We start from the raw sequence: 16,601 nt of genomic DNA, 5'->3' as shown, positions 1-16,601 counted from the left end.
TTTATATCATTGTTACAAGTTCTTCTATTGCTAGAATAATAATAGGTCTACTTTAGTCCATAGTTGCATTCCCCCCTTAGGTTTATTCATTCCTCAGTCTTGAGGATTTCGGGATGGTGATGCCCACTCTGTATTCTGACTGGGGTATGCTGCGCTTCTTGGATGTGTAAATTCATTTCTTTCATGAGAGTTGGGAAATCTTTAACCATTATTTCCTCAAATACCCTTTCTGTGCCTTTTCCCTTCTCTTGTCTGTCTGCAATTCCCATGACACATATGTTGTTGTGTTTCATGTTATTCAACTCCCTGAGCCCCTGCTCAGTTTTTTCCGTTCTTTTCTGTATATTCTTTTCTGTCTTCCATATCACTTATTCTTTCTTCTATCATTTTAAGTCTGCTGTTGTATGCATTAATGTGTTTTTATCTCACCTCTTGGGTCTTTCTTTCCCATGAAGGCTGTTACTTTTATATTCAGGTTTTCAAAATCTTCTTTGTTCTCATTCAGTGTCTTCTTGATGTCCTTTATCACTTTAGCCATATTGTCTTTCAACTCATTAATTTGATTTTGGAAATATGTGTATATCTCACTGATTAGTTGTATGAAATCCTATGTCCCTTCTGGGGCTTTGATATAGTCATTTTGGGGGGCCATTTCTTTTTCTTTTTTAAAATTTTATCTTTTTTTTAAAGTTTTATTTTTTTTTTTTTATTTGTCTCCCCTTTCCCTCCCCCCCAGTTGTCTGCTCTCTGTGTTCATTTGCTGTGTGTTCTTCTGTGACTGCTTCTATCCTTATCAGTGGCACTGGGAATCTCTGTTTCTTTTTGTTGCATCATCTTGTTGTGTCAGCTCTCTGTGTGCACAGCACCATTCTTGGGCAGGCTGCACTTTCTTTTGCACTGGGCGGCTCTCCCTACAGGGTGCACTCCTTGCGTGTAGGGGCTCCCCCCCTACACGGGGACACCGCTGTGTGGCATGGCACTCCTTGTGCACATCAGTACTGCACATGGGCCAGCTCCACATGGGTCAAGGAGGCCCAGGGTTTGAACTGCAGACCTCCCATGTGGTAGGTGGACACTCTATCCATTGGGCCAAGTCTGCTTCCCCCATTTTCTTAGTATCCTTATAATTTTTTGCTGATGTGTAGGCATCCGATTAGGATGGTGAGTTTACTCAATTGCTCAGTTTCTTTCTCAGGAATTTAGTGGCAGGAGACTGTGTGTTTCTGCATGCTGCTCTTTGATTCTTTTTTTTTTTTTTTTTTTTTTAATTTTTTTTTATTGACTTTGTAATAATGTTACATTAAAAATATATATGTGAGGTCCCATTCATCCCCACCCCCCCCCACCCCCCCCTCTCCCCCCCCCAACAACACTCGTTTCCATCATCATGACACATCCATTGGATTTGGTAAGTACATCTTTGGGCACCTCTGCACCTTATAGACAATGGTCCACATCATGGCCCCCACTCTCCTCCATTCCATCCAGTGGGCCCTATGAGGATTTACAATGTCCGGTGATTACCTCTGAGGCACCATCCAGGGCAGCTCCATGTCCCAAAGACGCCTCCATCTCTCATCTCCTCCTGCCCTTCCCCATACCCATCGTCCACCATGTCCACTTTTCCCAATTCCATGCCACCTCTTCTATGTGGACATTGGATTGGTTGTGTCCATTGCACCTCTATGTCAAGAGGAGGCTCAGATTCCACATGGATGCTGGATGCAGTCCTCCCATTTTCAGTTGTAATCACTCTAGGCTCCACGGTGTGGTGATTGTCCTTCTTCAACTCCATCTTAGCTGAGTGTGGTAAGTCCAATAAATCAGATTGTAGGTGCTGGAGTCTGTTGAGGCTCAGGACCTGGCTATCACATTGTTGGTCCAGAGATTCAAATCCCCTAAATATATCTTAAACCCCAACGTTAACTGCACCTCCGGCACATTAGCATGAAAGACTTATGAAGGGAGATCCCATCTGAGTCCAGATTCATCACACATACACACCATTTCCAAAGAGGGGCCATCTGCCCTGATAGTTAACCCCATCGGCCATGACCATAACTCTCATGGGTCTCGTTAGCCTTCAAAGGAACCATTATCTGGGGGTTGTATCTGCTTTATCTGTCTCTCTGACTCTGCTCAGTTGTGCATGAGGGCAATCCTTCTGCCAGCCTCCAGACTCTTTTTTAGAAACTCGTAGCCATATAAACTCATTTCTCCTTTCCATTTCCCCCTTACTTTAGGTCAAACAGCATTTTAAAGTCATGGTATTTTATGTAGACATGGATATTCTGCTGATCCGCATTGAACCTTCCGTATAAGGTCCTTTTCCAGTTGCATCATCAGTTGGTATTTGATAGTGGTCCCTCGTTGCCAGGGAGGCTCATCCCCGGGTGTCATGTCCCACGCTGGAGGGAAGGCATTGCATTTACATGCTGAGTTTGGCTTCGAGACTGGCCACATTTGAGTAACATGAAGGCTGACATGAGGAAATTCCCAGGCACAATGTTGCTCTAGGCCTTGTTCTTATTTTAGGTTTATCAGCTCACAAGCATAGTCATTAGCATCAGGGGCTCACCGTTGAACCCTCACTCCCTCCCGGTCCCCGCCGCTGTACCTGGGAGACTGTCGCTGCTCCCCTAGGGACCACGACAGAGCACCACTGGCCAGGAACCCAGTACCCCCCCTGCTGTGGTTTCCAATTGTTGCCACCATGAGTATATCCAATCATTACCATGCACCCTGGACATATGTTCTGTATAGCTCCCTGTCAGCCAATGCTCTTTGATTCTTGGTTCAACCTGATCTGGGTTTTTAGGATTGACCCTGTTAGTTGCTCATATCTGGTCCCCATACCCATAATAGGTTACAGACCTGCTTTCAAGGGCCTTGGGGAGGAAGGCTGTAAAGGCCAGAAAAAGCTCTTACTTACTTTTACCTCGCATGCACTTCCTTGGTCCACTGGCAGATGGCACTCTTTGCTGCAACACCAACCAACCGTATCTGTGTGATAGAAGATCCAGCCTGGAGGATAAAAGCTTTCTCAGAGGCAGTTCTCCACCCTTTGCCGGCAGCCCCCTTCCTTTTCCCAGTAGGGAATAATTCCACTCCCTTCTGTGTCTTCAACAACCAGTCCTGGTCAGTAGAGAAGGAGTTTGAGAGAGTCAGGTCTCTTTAGTCCCATGCCGGCTCCCAAGACAAACAATGGCACAGCCCCACCAGGCCTGGAAGGGCTCAGTGGGACTCAGCAGACCAAATTTATATGTCAAAAGCTGAGTCAGCCTTAGGACATGTCCCTCTCTCTCCCCTTTCTTGGGGAGGTAGATCCCTGGGGCCCTCTTAGTGTGTAGCTGCCGCCCTAAGGCCTTAGAATTCAAAAGTGTTTATAGGGTGGGGGAGGATGCTGGCAGTTGCAGCTGCCACTTTTAACTCACAGTTTTGCTGTTGAGATATTTTTCCTTTGCCCCTCTCTCTTCTGGGCAATGTCCAGCCTTCCTCTGGTGTTCTAAACCCTTGAACATTTTTTCCCAAACCCTTTCTTCCTGCCCTCTACTTATTTTTCTGGAAAAGAAGTGAGGCCTATGTCTTTCTAGTCTGCAATCTTCCAGATGTCCAATAATGTCCTTTTTAGCTATTCCTCTTCCATTATTAGATCCTGCCAGGACTGTGTATTACATTTAATTGTTGTCTCTTTAATTGCCTTTTTTTTTCTTTCCTTTTTTAAAAAATTTATTATAGAAACATATTCAGCATAAACTTTCCCAATCCCAGGGAGTGATCACATTTGCAATGTTGTGCTCCCCCAACAACATTCAAAACCAGACTTTTCCACCAACTTGAACAGAAACCCCATACTCTTTATGTATTAACTCCCCATTTCCCTTGCCTCCCACCCCTTGCAACTGGTATTTTGCCTTCTGTTTCTATGAGTTTGCATAGTTTCTGATTCTTTGTAGTTACCATATGGCTTAAATTTAACATCCTAAATCTATAATAATCTCATTTTCTCTGATACCTACTTAACTTCAGTGCCTAATCAACTATATTCCTCTACTTCTCTGTCTCCCTGCCTTTGTATAGTTCTTGTCACAAATTACATGTTTATGCATTGGGTCCAAAACCATTGATTTATTATTACATTTTATGTATTTGCATTTTAGATTCTCTGGGAAGTAAAAAGTGGAATTATAAACCAAAAATACAATAGTACTGGCGTTTATATTTACCCATGTTGATAACTTTACCAGGGATCTTTATTTCTCCATGTGGCTTTGATCCATAGTCTTTTGAGTTTTCCTTTTTTTTTTTTAAACAAATCAATTTTATTGATACCTATCAACAGAGCATAAAATTCATCCAAAATACACAATCAGTGGTATTCAGCACAGTCACATAGTTGTGTATTTATCACCTCAATCATCATTAGAACATTTTCATTATTTCAATAATAATAATAAACAAAAAACAAACAAACAAGAAAATTTATCATCTCTCCATTTCTCTGTGCTTTCCCTGCTGTCTGCAGCTCCCATTTCTGGCTATTCTTGCACAGTTACTTTATTTTTCTCTTTATAAATTGATTTATATTTACATTTTATATAAGTGGAATTATAAAATATGCTACACAATATATTTAGTTCATAGTAATGCAATCATACTGTATTTGGCCTTTTGTGTCTGGCTTACTTCACTCAACATAATGTCCTCCAGGTTATCCATGTTGTCATATGCTTTATGGCTTCATTTTTTCTTACAGCGGCATAATATTCCATTGTGTGAATATACCACAGTTTTTTTTAATCCGTTTATCGGTTGACAGACATGTGGGTTGTTTCCACCTTTTGGCAATTGTGAATAATACTGCTATGAACATGGGTGGGCAGATGTCTATTTGTGTCACTGTATTGAGCTTTCCTTTTAATTGCAGAACTCCCTTTAGAATATCTTGTAGGGCTGCTCTAGTGATAAACTCCCTCAGCTTTGTTTATCTGGGAGTATCTTAGTCTCTCCCTCATTTTTGAAAGTCACTTTTTCCAGATACAGAATTCTTGGTTGGCCGTTTTTTGCTTTCAGCACTTTTAATATGTCATCCCACTGCCTTCTTGCCTTCATGGTTTCCTAGGAGAAATCTGCATTTAATCTCATTGAGGCTCCCTTGTATGTGAAGCATTATTCCTTGTATGTAACACGTTATTTCTCTCTTGCAGCTTTCAGAATTCTCTATCCTCAGCATTTGACAGCTTGATTATAATATATCATGGTGTTTGTCTGTTTGGGTTTATCCTGTTTTGAGTTTGTTGAGCTTCTTGGATGTATATATTCATGTTTTTCATTAAAATTGGGAATTTTTCAGCCATTATTTCTTTGAGTAGTGTCTCTTCCTCTTTTTCTCTTTCTTCTTCTGAAACTCCACAATATGTATATTGGTAAGCTTGATTGTGTCATGCTTTTTTCTTGGTTTAGCTGTTTAGTACTCCTTAACCTCCCATATGCATTTGATGATTAGCTTTTCCATTTGTTTATTTCTGCCCTCCCCCCCCCCACTGTTTGCGCTCACTGTCTGCTGTCTGTGTCTGTTCATTGTGTGCTCTCTGCTTCTGCTTGTCTTCTTTTTAGGAGGCACCAGGAACCAAACCCGGGACCTCCCATGTGGGAGGGAGGTTCCCAATTGCTTGAGCCACATCCACCCGCTACTTGTGTCTCCTCATTGTGTGTCCTCATCGCACCAGCTCACTTCTTGCTCATCTTTAGGAGGCACCAGAAACTGAACCCGGGACCTCCCATGTGGGAGGGAGACACCCAATTTGCTGAACCACATCTGCCTCCTGCTTGTTGTGTCTCTTTGTTTTGTCTCCTCATTGTGTCGCCTCATCACGCCAGCTCGCTGTCTTGGCCGTCTTCTTTAGGAAGCACCAGGAACTGAACCCTGGACCTCCTGTGTGGGAGGCAGGCACCCAACTGCTTGAGCCACATCCACTCCCCAGGCTGCTGGAATTTTGATCAGGATTGCATTGAATCTATAGATCATCTTAAGTAGTATTAATATCTTAAAAATATTCATTTTTCCAATCTATGAACATGGGATGTCTTACAATTTATTTAGGTCTTCTTTAATTTCTTTCGGCAGTGTCTTCTAATTTTCAGTGTACATGTGTTTTACATCCTTGGATAAATTTATTCCTAGATATTTTATTCTTCAAAAGTTCTCAATTTATAACTATATCTTTTTCCTCTGACTGCTTTTATGATTTTCTCTTTATCACTGGTTTTGAGCAATTTCATTATGATGTGATTTGGTGTAATTTTGTTCATGTTTCTTTTACTTGGGGTTCTTTGAGTGTCTTGGATCTGTCTATGGGTTTATAGTCTTTATCAGTTTGGAAAGTTCCTAGTCAGTATCTTCAAAATATTTTTTTCTGTTCCCTGTTACCTCCTTCCTTTGGGGGTTCCAATTACCCATATTTTAGCCCACTTGAAATTGTCCCGGAGCTTACTGTTGCTCTTTTTTTTTAACTTATTTTTTTCTTCTCTGTTTCATTTTGGTTTTACCTCCAAATTCATTAATCTTTTCTGCTGCTATGTGTAATCTGCTGTTAATCCCATCCAATGTAGTTTTCATCTCTGACTTTGAAGTTTTCATCTCCTGAAGTTTGAATTGGGGCTTTTAAAAAATGTCTTCCAGGCCTCTACATAATTTTTTGAACATATGGAATATAGTTATAACTACTTTAATACTTCGATTGGTTAATTCTAACATTTATGTTCAGTTTTGGTTGTGTTTCACTTGGTTGATTATTTTCTTCATTATGGGTTGTGTTTTTCTGTTTCTGCATTCCTGGTCATCTTTGATTAGATATGAGACATCGTTGCTAATTTTACCTTGTTGAGTGCTAAATATTTTTGTATTCCTCTAAATCTTCTTGACTTTTTTCTTGGATGCAGTTACTTGGAAACAGTTTGGTTCTTTTTGGTCTTGCTTTTAAGATTAGATAGGAGCAGCGCTCAATTTAGGGCTAATTTTTCCCCACTATTGAGGCAAGACCTTTTTGAATACTCTGTCCAGTGCCCCATGAATTATGGTAGGAATAGGTCTGCCATGTGTGAACATCTGGCACTTTTCTCTCTCATCCTTTTGGATAGTTCTTTCCCCAGCCTTGGGTAGTTTCCACAATTCAGGTACTGAGGAATACTTTGCCAAATATTCAAAGGATTCTCTCTGTGCAGCTCTCTCCTCTCCAGTATTCTGTCCTGAAATCTCTAGCCACCGGCATCTGCCTGGACTCTGCTCAGTCTCTGCTCCTCAGGGAGTCCACCTGGCTCCACCTCATTTTCCCTTCAGCACTGTGACCTGGAAATTCTCAAGCAGGAAGCCAGGATAATTGTGGAACTCACTTTGTTTTCTCTCTCTCAGGGAATACTGCCCATCATTACCTGATGTCCAATATTTTGAAAATTATTGTTTGATGTATTTTTGTCTTTTGTTTTGTTTTGTAAATATCTTACTTCATCTTGCCTATATTTTTGAAGCATTCACAAGAATTTAAAAAGGCATTTCTGTTATGTCTTTTTACATCTTTTTTTTCATCTTTCTTTCATCTTTTTTTTTTTAAGATATATAGATCACACAAAAGGTTATATTAAAAAATATAAGAGGTTTCCATATACCCCACTCCCCACACCCCCCACTTCTCTCATATCAACAACTTCTTTCATTAGAGTACTACATTCATTGCATTTAATGAATACATTTTGGAGCACTGCTGCACAGCATGGATTATAGTTTACATTGTAGTTTACACTCTCTCCCAGTCCATTCAGCCAGCAGCAGGATCTCAGAGACAGCCAAAGTAGGTAAAACCCCAGGTAGTGGTACTCCTGAAGGTTACGGAGACACCCAGATCCGACAGTCATGGCAGATGGTTCTGGAGTTCAGTGCCTTGTCAGTGGACCCTACTTTGGAATTCGTGCTCCTGAGTGTGATGGAGTTGGACTCAGATGTGACTTCTCTACGTATGCCTTTTCTGTCACTTATACTGAACCTGTGGTTGGAGCTGGGGTTGATGTATGCCCGAGAGACTTGAATCTCTGGACTGTCCATGTGACAGTTGGGCCCTGAGCCTCAGCAGAGTTGCAACACCTACTCTCCAGTTTTTTGGACTTACCCAGGTCAGCTAATAAGGTGGTGAGGTTGATCAACCACCACACCAAGGAACCAAGAGATTCTACAACTGCAAGCAGGAGAATCCCATCCATCAGCCATATGGGATCTAAACCCCCTCTCAATTTAGAGGTGGAGTGGACATCACCATCCCATGGTCCTCAGGATGGAGGAATAAAATATGGATTAGAGTGGACTTACTAATATTCTACTATAGAATTATTGTGACTCTAGCAATGGAAAAAATTATATCATTGATATGGAGACAGTGGCCATGGGAGTTTCTGAAGGCAGGGAGAAGGGAAAAGAGATGTGATATGGGGGCATTTTCAGAACTTGGAGTTGTCTGATTGATATTGCAGGGACAGATGCAGGGTATTATAGATCTCTTTTTATAAGACTCTTGCCTTTCATTTTAATAAGAAAACTGCTTGAATCTAGGCTTTGGGACCCAACTACCTGGATCAGAGACTTGGCTCCACTTTCTACTAGCTAGGAAATCTTGGGTAAATCATTTACACTCTATGAGAAATCGGGGTAACAGTGATATCTACTTAGTGACATTTGATGTGAGAATCAAATGAGATTGAGAGATTAGCAGACTACAGGCACATACATAGTCAGTAGATACTCATCAAACACTAGTAGGGGGTAAACCTCGATATGGATTATAGTTTACACATTGTCTTGCACAATTTTTAAAGTTATAATGCCTATATCCATTATTGCAACATCATTCAGGACAATTCCAGTGTCCTAAAAATTTCCCCATATTGCACCTGTTTTTCTCTCTCCCTTCCCTCAGAACCTCCAGTGGCCACTGCCTCCACATCAATGGTAACAGTTCTTCCATTGCTAGAATAACAATAAGTCTATAGTAGAATAACTGTGAGCCTACTCTATCCATCCTTCATTCCCCAATCCTGAGGATTCTGGGAATCCTGAGGATTCTGGGATGGTGATGCCTATTCCACCTGTAATTGAGAGGGAGCTTAAATCCTATGGGACATCAAAAAAAAAAAATTAATGCCCTAACTAAAAAAAAAAATCTCATGGTGCAAATGGTTGGGACTAACTGCAAGTTTTAGACTCTCTGTTCCTTGGGATGGTCGTTGTCCATCATCATCTCCTTATTCATTGTCCTGGGTGAGTCCAATGAAGTGGAGAGTGGGTGTTACAATGCTGTTGAGATTCAGGGCCAACTGCTATATGAGCAGCCCAAAGATTTAAGTCTCTTGCACATACACCTATCAAGTCTAATACTAACTATAGGTTCAAATAGAATTGGCAGAAGAGCCATGTGTAGGGAAACCACAACTGAGTCCAACTCTGTCACACTGGGGTGTGTAATAGCCAGTCTTCAACTTGAATATCCTTTCTCACTGTCTCACTGGGATGTTTTTGTCTCTAGATCTGCTCTGGCTGCAGCCATTCTGGCAACGACGTTGACTGGGCAGACCGTCGCCATTCCTCAGCCTCGGCGGAGATCCCGGTCCGAGAGTGACACAACCTATGTGGAAAAGGACAGCTTCATCGAGCCCTATGCCACCACATCTGAGCTGAGGCTTCGGTAGGGGCTGTGTTGCTGGCTCTGCTCCCTCTCAGGGTAGAGGACTTGCAGCCCAGCATGGTCTGTAAGTGTGGGGGTGCACGCATGGGCGGTCTCAGTGTGTGTGTGCACACATGCATGGGTTTATTATCATCACCATTGTCAAAGGGACACTGTCCTGGGACATTAATTGCTCTTGTGTTATATCATAATATTTTCCAGAGTGGAACGGGTAAATTGTGACCTGTAAAAGCACTGGTCATCTTCATGGCAACACAGAGCTTGTTTTAGTTTCCTGGCTCTTAAAACAAGTATTGTACAATGGGTTAGCTTAACAGCGGGAATTTACTGGCTCACAGGTTCAGAGACAAAAGGCTTGCTTCTTTCTGGGGTTGGTATCTTCTGACTTGGCAGTGTTTGGGGTCCCTTGGCTTTTCTGTCCCATGGCAATGCACATGGCAGCATCTTCGCTTTTCTCTTATGGGTTCTTTTGACTTTCAGCTTTTGCCTGGTCTCCATGGCTTCTCTTTTTCTAATTTCCTTTACATTTAAGGTCTTGAGCCATATGGGATTAAGGCTCACCATCACTCAGTGTGGGCAGACCTTAACTAATAACATCTTCAGAGGTCCTATTTACAAACAGGCTAACACCCACAGGACCAGGGAGGGGTTGGGACCTGAACACGCCTTTTATAGGAGATATAATTCAATCCCCCACAAGAGACAGTTAATTCAGTGTTGCTTTTAGCCCTAATAGGATTCTCCGTGCCACAGATTAGACATTGAGCATTGTCACTCATCACTCCTCGTGTTTCTCTGAATATTCATCGTCTCACCCTCCTTGGTACCTGCAGTTAACCATTTTTCTATTTTATCTCTTTTCCTCGATTGCTTAGCTGGATTTGTGCTGACTTAGGGCTGGAGGGTCAGGAAGGTTTCCCCCCCTGAGGAAGAGAGGGTTGAGGGAAAAGCTTAGGGATGTACAGGAATTTACTGGGAGACATTTGAGGATTGGAGGGATGGGTGTTGTGGATGGTGCCTATGGAGAAGAAGAAACCTGACACATGTGAGCAACGGCAGGAGGAGCTTTGTGGCTGGGGGACCTCAGGTGAGGTGGAGAGTGACTCAAGGTGGCTGGAAGAGTGGGCAGGAGTCAGACTGGGGGGCCTTGGGAGGCCTGTTGAGGGGTTTGGTATCTCCCCTAGAAGCAGTTAGAAGAACTGAAGAGGGAAGCGAACTTGGCCCAATGGATAAGGTGTCTGCCTACCACATGGGAGGTCCACAGTTCAAACCCCGGGCCTCCTTGATCTGTGTGGAGCTGGCCCATGCGTAGTGCTGATGCGTGGAAGGAGTGCCATGCCACACAGGGGTGTACCCCACGTAGGGGAGCCCTGCATGCAAGGAGTGCTCCCGGTAAGGAGAGCTGCCCAGCACGAAAGAAAGTGCAGCCTGCCCAAGAATGGTGCCGCACACACGGAGAGCTGACACAACAAGATGATGCAACAAAAAGAAACATAGATTCTCGGTGCTGCTGATAAGGATAGAAGCGGTCACAGAAGAACACACAGCGAATGGACACAGAGAGCAGACAACTGGGGGTGGGGGTGGGGGGGGGTGGAGAAGAGGGGAGAGAAATAAAGAAATAATCTTAAAAAAAAAAAAAGAACTGAAGGACTAGTGGGGTAGGGGTGGGGAATACATGACCAGATTTGCCTTTTCTGTTGTCACTTATATTCAGTTTTGTTTATGGTTTTTTGACATGTCAAATATTCTGTATTTTTTAATGTAGTAAAATCTATCAAACTTTTCCTTTGTCGTTTCTGTCATTATTGTCAAATCTAGAAAGACTTTCCCTATCACAGTGTATTATATAAATACTTATTTCCTTCTAGGACTTGTTTTAATTTTTGGTTTTTACATTTAAATCTCAACTCCATTTTGAGATGTTTGACTATAGCCTGAGTTTCTCAGAGTAAAAAGTTATTCTAAAGTTAAACTAAAGATGAGGTGTTAATAGTAAAACAAACCACAGACTTTAATGCTCTGAAAGTCAGTTCAGGAGCTTCAAGAAGAAAAGCATATGGCCCATAAACAGGAGAAGGCACTTGATTCCATAATTAGAAACACACAAAGAAAATAAAGATGAGGAAATTATTCTAAAACTAAAGAATAAACAGCCAAGGCCATCAAAGGAACTCTGGGAAGGAAGATCAATGACACAGGGGGAGGGCTGGATCAACCCTACTGCACTTGAAAACATCATTGGTAAAGTAGCTAAACTAGCAAAGGGCTAGTTCAGTGATGGATAGATGTGTCACAAAAGCTTGTGAGTGCTGTGGGGGGAGCCTCGGGGTACAAGCATGTGGCATCTTTAATAGAGGCAGTCTTTCACATCAAAGGAGGAGGAAGGGATATGACTGTATATTGATCTGTAATGTTAGGGGAAAAAAGTCAGCTTTGAGCCTTGCATGATACCATACTCCAAAATAAATTACCAGTGAATGAAAGGATCACCTGTGTACACATATAAAGAAGACTTTAATCCAACATCCTGACTTTATCAAACTTCTCAGGTGGATATAAGTACCTACAATTTCTAAGCTACAAATTTAGAAAGTTAAAAACTTCTTTTTTTATTCATCTGTATGTAAAAAAATTTACATAACCAAAATGAAATTCATACTCTAGGAAAAATATTTGCAGTAAATACCAAACAGAGTTTTTGTTTTATTAAATAAAAAGTTACTTTCAAATTGGAATGAATATCCTAGACTCAAAGTAGATAAATGGACAAAGGACATGAACAGACAGTTGTCAGTAGAGGAATGCACTTATACACAAATACGTGAAGGAATGTTCAGTGACAGGAAGAAATGTAAACTTGGGCCATAATATTTACAATCTTTAGGCAGATTTTAGAGAATTATTGGCACTGTAGGTACAGGTTGGGGAAATGACTTGTGAAATGATTTTGTGCAGTATGCATGGGGACATGAAATGGTCATACCATTTGACTTAGCAGTTTCCTTTATGGTGGTTTGTTTTGTAAGATGACTTCAATACAGAAGAGCTTATCTGCACATAGATGTACATTAGCAGAGTAAATTTTTACTATAGTGAAATCTGGGAAAAACTTGAGTAAGGAGTTGCTGACTAAGCTGGCAAATCCACTTGATTATGAAATCAAGGCAAATTTATATGTACACAGTGATAATAGCTGTAAAACATAAGGTAAACAAAGAAATGCTAAGAGTGTGCAATGAAATGGGATAGTGGGTGATTTAATTTTTTAGCATCTAGGTTTTTTGGTAATATACTCAAAATACTAGGGAAAAGCATAGGGAAAATGCTTTAATGAGGTATATGTTAACAATGTGAAGTATTAACTGGTTATTTTTGATCAATTTGCCCTTCATGTCCTAATATAGACCAAACTGGCAGAGGGAGAAGGGAAGAACTTCTTTACCATCCTTTGAAACGCTGGACTATGGGGAAGAAGAGGACATTGAAACGTACTTGTCATCCAGCGACAAGGAGCTGGGGGATGCCCGTGCTCCAAAAGAAGAGGGAGGTGGCAGCGACACCACGTATGCTGTGCCACACCGAGCCCAGGTGTTTTTCACATTCCCAAATTTCTTCTGCACCTTGACATTAACTTAAATTGTGTAGAGTGCATTCATAATGACTTTCTTGTCTCTATTCTGTCTTGGATAGCTTTTTTTTTTTTTTCGGGAGCTGGGGGTTGAACCCAGGACCTTGTAAATCAGAAGCTGGCACTCAACCACTGAGCCACATCAGCTTTCCTGAGTTTGTTTTATCGATTGTTTTGCTTGTTTGTTTTTGTTTTCTTTAAGAGGCACTGGAAACTGAACCCTGGGCCTCCCATGTGGGAGGTGGGTGCTCAACTGCTTGAGCCACATCTGCTCCTGAAGCTGGTTTTTAAAAAATGTGTCTAGACTTTTTTCAAACTGACTTGTCTAAAATTTATACCTCTTTTTCTTTAAAAGACCAATCTTTCCAAGACAGAGATAAATGTCTTCATGTTCTTAATATACATTTTTCACCCAGTGTTAGTAATCTTGCTATTCTCTTTCCTGTCACTTTTCCAGAATCAAGCATGTCTCAACTGTTCTTCCAATTTTTACCTGCAAGAAGAATGTCATAATTTGCCTCTTAATAGCAGCTCACATTTTTGGAGTGCTTGTCATGTATTGGGCTCTGTTTCAAGCTTTTACAGGCATTTGTCATTTCTTTTCTTCCCGAGAACTCTGTGAGGTATATTCCTTTCATCGCCCTATCACATAATAGAGGCTGTGGTTGAAGGTGCCCCACTTCTCCACCACTGCCCAGCTGCTCTGCTAATCTTGTCTTAAACTGTGTGTTCCCAGGGTTCTAGAAATTGGGTAGAGCCATTCTTACTGGCAAAAGATAGCACTGTAATTTCTTTTTCCTTTCTCTTTTTCTCGTCACCATCATGATGTATGTTATTGTGATGCCATGGATCTGCGTAGACTTGCATCCTAAGGCTGTATTGATCTTGATTTGTACTGATTATCCTCCACTCTACTGTGTTGGTTCATATTTTAAATAGACTCAGAGAACTTATTTTCAGGAATACTGTGAGTATTTCAGGAACTAACCATCACTTTCTAACATAGACTTGAACATGCAGAATTAGCTTTCAGTGTTGGGTGGAGGGCTGGAACAGACAGGCTTCTAACCAGTGGCTGAAGTAGGTGCTGCTGGCCGCTCTCTAAGAGGTCTCGAGGAAGTCCCCACCTCCTCCATCTGTACTTTCTGCCTGGTTATTTTGGACTGGTGTTGCAGATAGAGTTGTATTGCCTAACTGTTGCAAAGCGAAGCTTGTTTCCATGATTCCTTTAGAAGAAAGAAGCTATAGTGACCTATAAGCCTCCTTTGCTGGTAGATGAACAAATGTTTTTTTAATCTTTTTAGTCAGGTTTCTCATTTTAACTACTCTCAAATCTGCAGTTCAGTGGTATTAATTACATTCACAGTGCCGTACTACCATCAGTACCACCCATTACCAAAACGTTTTTATCACCCCAAACAGGAACTCTGTACCTGTGAAGCATTGTCTCCCCTTTCCCTACACCCACTCTGACCCCTCATAACCTATGTTCTTGTTTCTGACTCTTGTGAATTTGCATATTCTAATAAGTTCGGCTCAGTGAGATCATACAATATTTATCATTTTTTATCTAGTTTATTTTACACAACATGATGTCTTCAAGGTTCATCTGTGTTGTCGCATACATCAGAACTTCATTCCCTTTTATAGCCGAATAATATCCCTGTCTATGTCATATTTTGTTTATCCATTCTTCTGTGGATGGACATTTGGGTTGCTTCCATCTTTTGGCTATTGTGAATAATGTTGCTGTGAGCATTGGTGTGTAAATATCTGTTAAAATCCCTGCTCTCAGTTCTTTTGGGTACGTATCTAGGAGTGGAATTGCTGATGGTTATTCTGTTTACCTTTCTGAGGAACCCACCAAACTGTTTTCTACAGTGGCTGCACCATTTTACATTCCCACCAGCAGTGAACTAGAGTTCCTATTTCTCTACTTCCTCTCCAACACTTGAAATTTTCTGTTTTGTTCTGTTTTTTAATAGCCATTCTAGTGGGTATGAAATGGATATCATTGTGGTTTTGACTTGAATTTTCCTAATGGCTAATGATATTGAGTATCTTTTCATGTGCTTATTGGTCATTTGTGTATCTTTGTAGCAATGTTTGTTTGGGTCTTTTGCCTATTATTTAAATGGGGTTGTCTTTTTGTTGTTGAGGGCATTGTAGTTTGAGAGTGATTCATCATAATTTAACCACTTTCCTACTGCTGAACATTTTGATTATGTCCTTGTACTGCTTGTTTGGTACATGTGCCTTCATGTGCTGACCCACACTAGATATTGCCAGATTGTTTTCCAAGGCAGTTGTTCCAGTTTCCACAGCAGTGTGTAAATGCCAGTCTCCACCTTTCCATGCATCCTAGCCCACAGGAAAGTTCTGCTCTGCACGACCCAGCCCAGAATTGGAGTTTAGTAACTGGTAACAGTTGAAAGGTCTCATCATCTCCTGTGCATCGTCTTGGCCAAGAGCAAGGATGGCAAGACTGTAAGGTCTAGTTCGACTTCTATTATGTAAATGAGCCTTTCAGCTGGAAAGAGAGTTCAATTTGCCACAGCCTTAGGATTTTTTTGGGAGTGTGTGGGGGGGGAGTCGTGGGTAGAGGAGGACACTTTTCTGAGCACTTAATATATGCCAGGCAACTGACATTTATCATCTCACTTGCTACACTCCCATGGGAAGCAAGTGTGAAGAAACAGAGGATAACTCACTTACCCAGAGCCTCCCAGCCAGCTACAAGGGCAGAGGCAGAATTCAGATTAGCCTGAGCAAACATCCCCTTGTGCCCAGGACTGAGGGCTTTTCTGGGACTCTGCTACAACCTGCAGAGCCCTGGGCAAACCAGGATGACTGATCACCTTAATTCAGACCGTGACCAGTCTGAGCCAAAGCCCTTGTCCTTTCTCCTAACCCTCCAGCTCTGAATGATCCCATTTGTCATCTTAAACTCCAACCACCTTTTCTTTCCCAAGGCACATGTATCACCCTAAATTAAGTTCTCATTTAATACATACCTGTGTGTTTAGAACTAAAAATTTGTTTATGTAGTCTTCATACCTATCAAGAATATTTCTTAACCATTTTTTCTTTTGAAGCTGGCCATGTGTTCCTAAAGATATTATTTTATGATTAAAATACATATCTTTTAAAAATGCTAATAAGGGAGTGTGTAAAAACGCTTATTTAATAAGTCCATGGCACAAGCTCTGAAAGGTGATGTTGCCTGTGGGGTAGATATAATG

General features: G+C 41.4%; 1 protein-coding gene across 3 annotated transcripts in view; it reads left to right on the top strand.

Moving 5' to 3' along the window:
* The window catches only part of CEP89 (centrosomal protein 89), a 129,683-nt gene that overhangs the window by 12,111 nt on the left and 100,971 nt on the right, over positions 1–16,601 (top strand). For all 3 annotated transcript variants that reach the window (XM_004475109.3, XM_004475112.4, XM_012518247.3), the window contains exons 3-4: positions 9,570–9,728; positions 13,136–13,319. In XM_004475109.3, coding sequence (XP_004475166.1) covers positions 9,570–9,728; positions 13,136–13,319 — 343 coding nt within the window. The remainder of the gene's footprint in view (positions 1–9,569; positions 9,729–13,135; positions 13,320–16,601) is intronic.

The sequence above is a fragment of the Dasypus novemcinctus genome, chromosome 18 (assembly GCF_030445035.2).
Source record: "Dasypus novemcinctus isolate mDasNov1 chromosome 18, mDasNov1.1.hap2, whole genome shotgun sequence".
Classification (NCBI taxonomy): Eukaryota; Metazoa; Chordata; class Mammalia; order Cingulata; family Dasypodidae; genus Dasypus; species Dasypus novemcinctus.
Note: the sequence above shows the minus strand (reverse complement) of the source record. Positions and strands in the feature narration are given on the sequence as shown.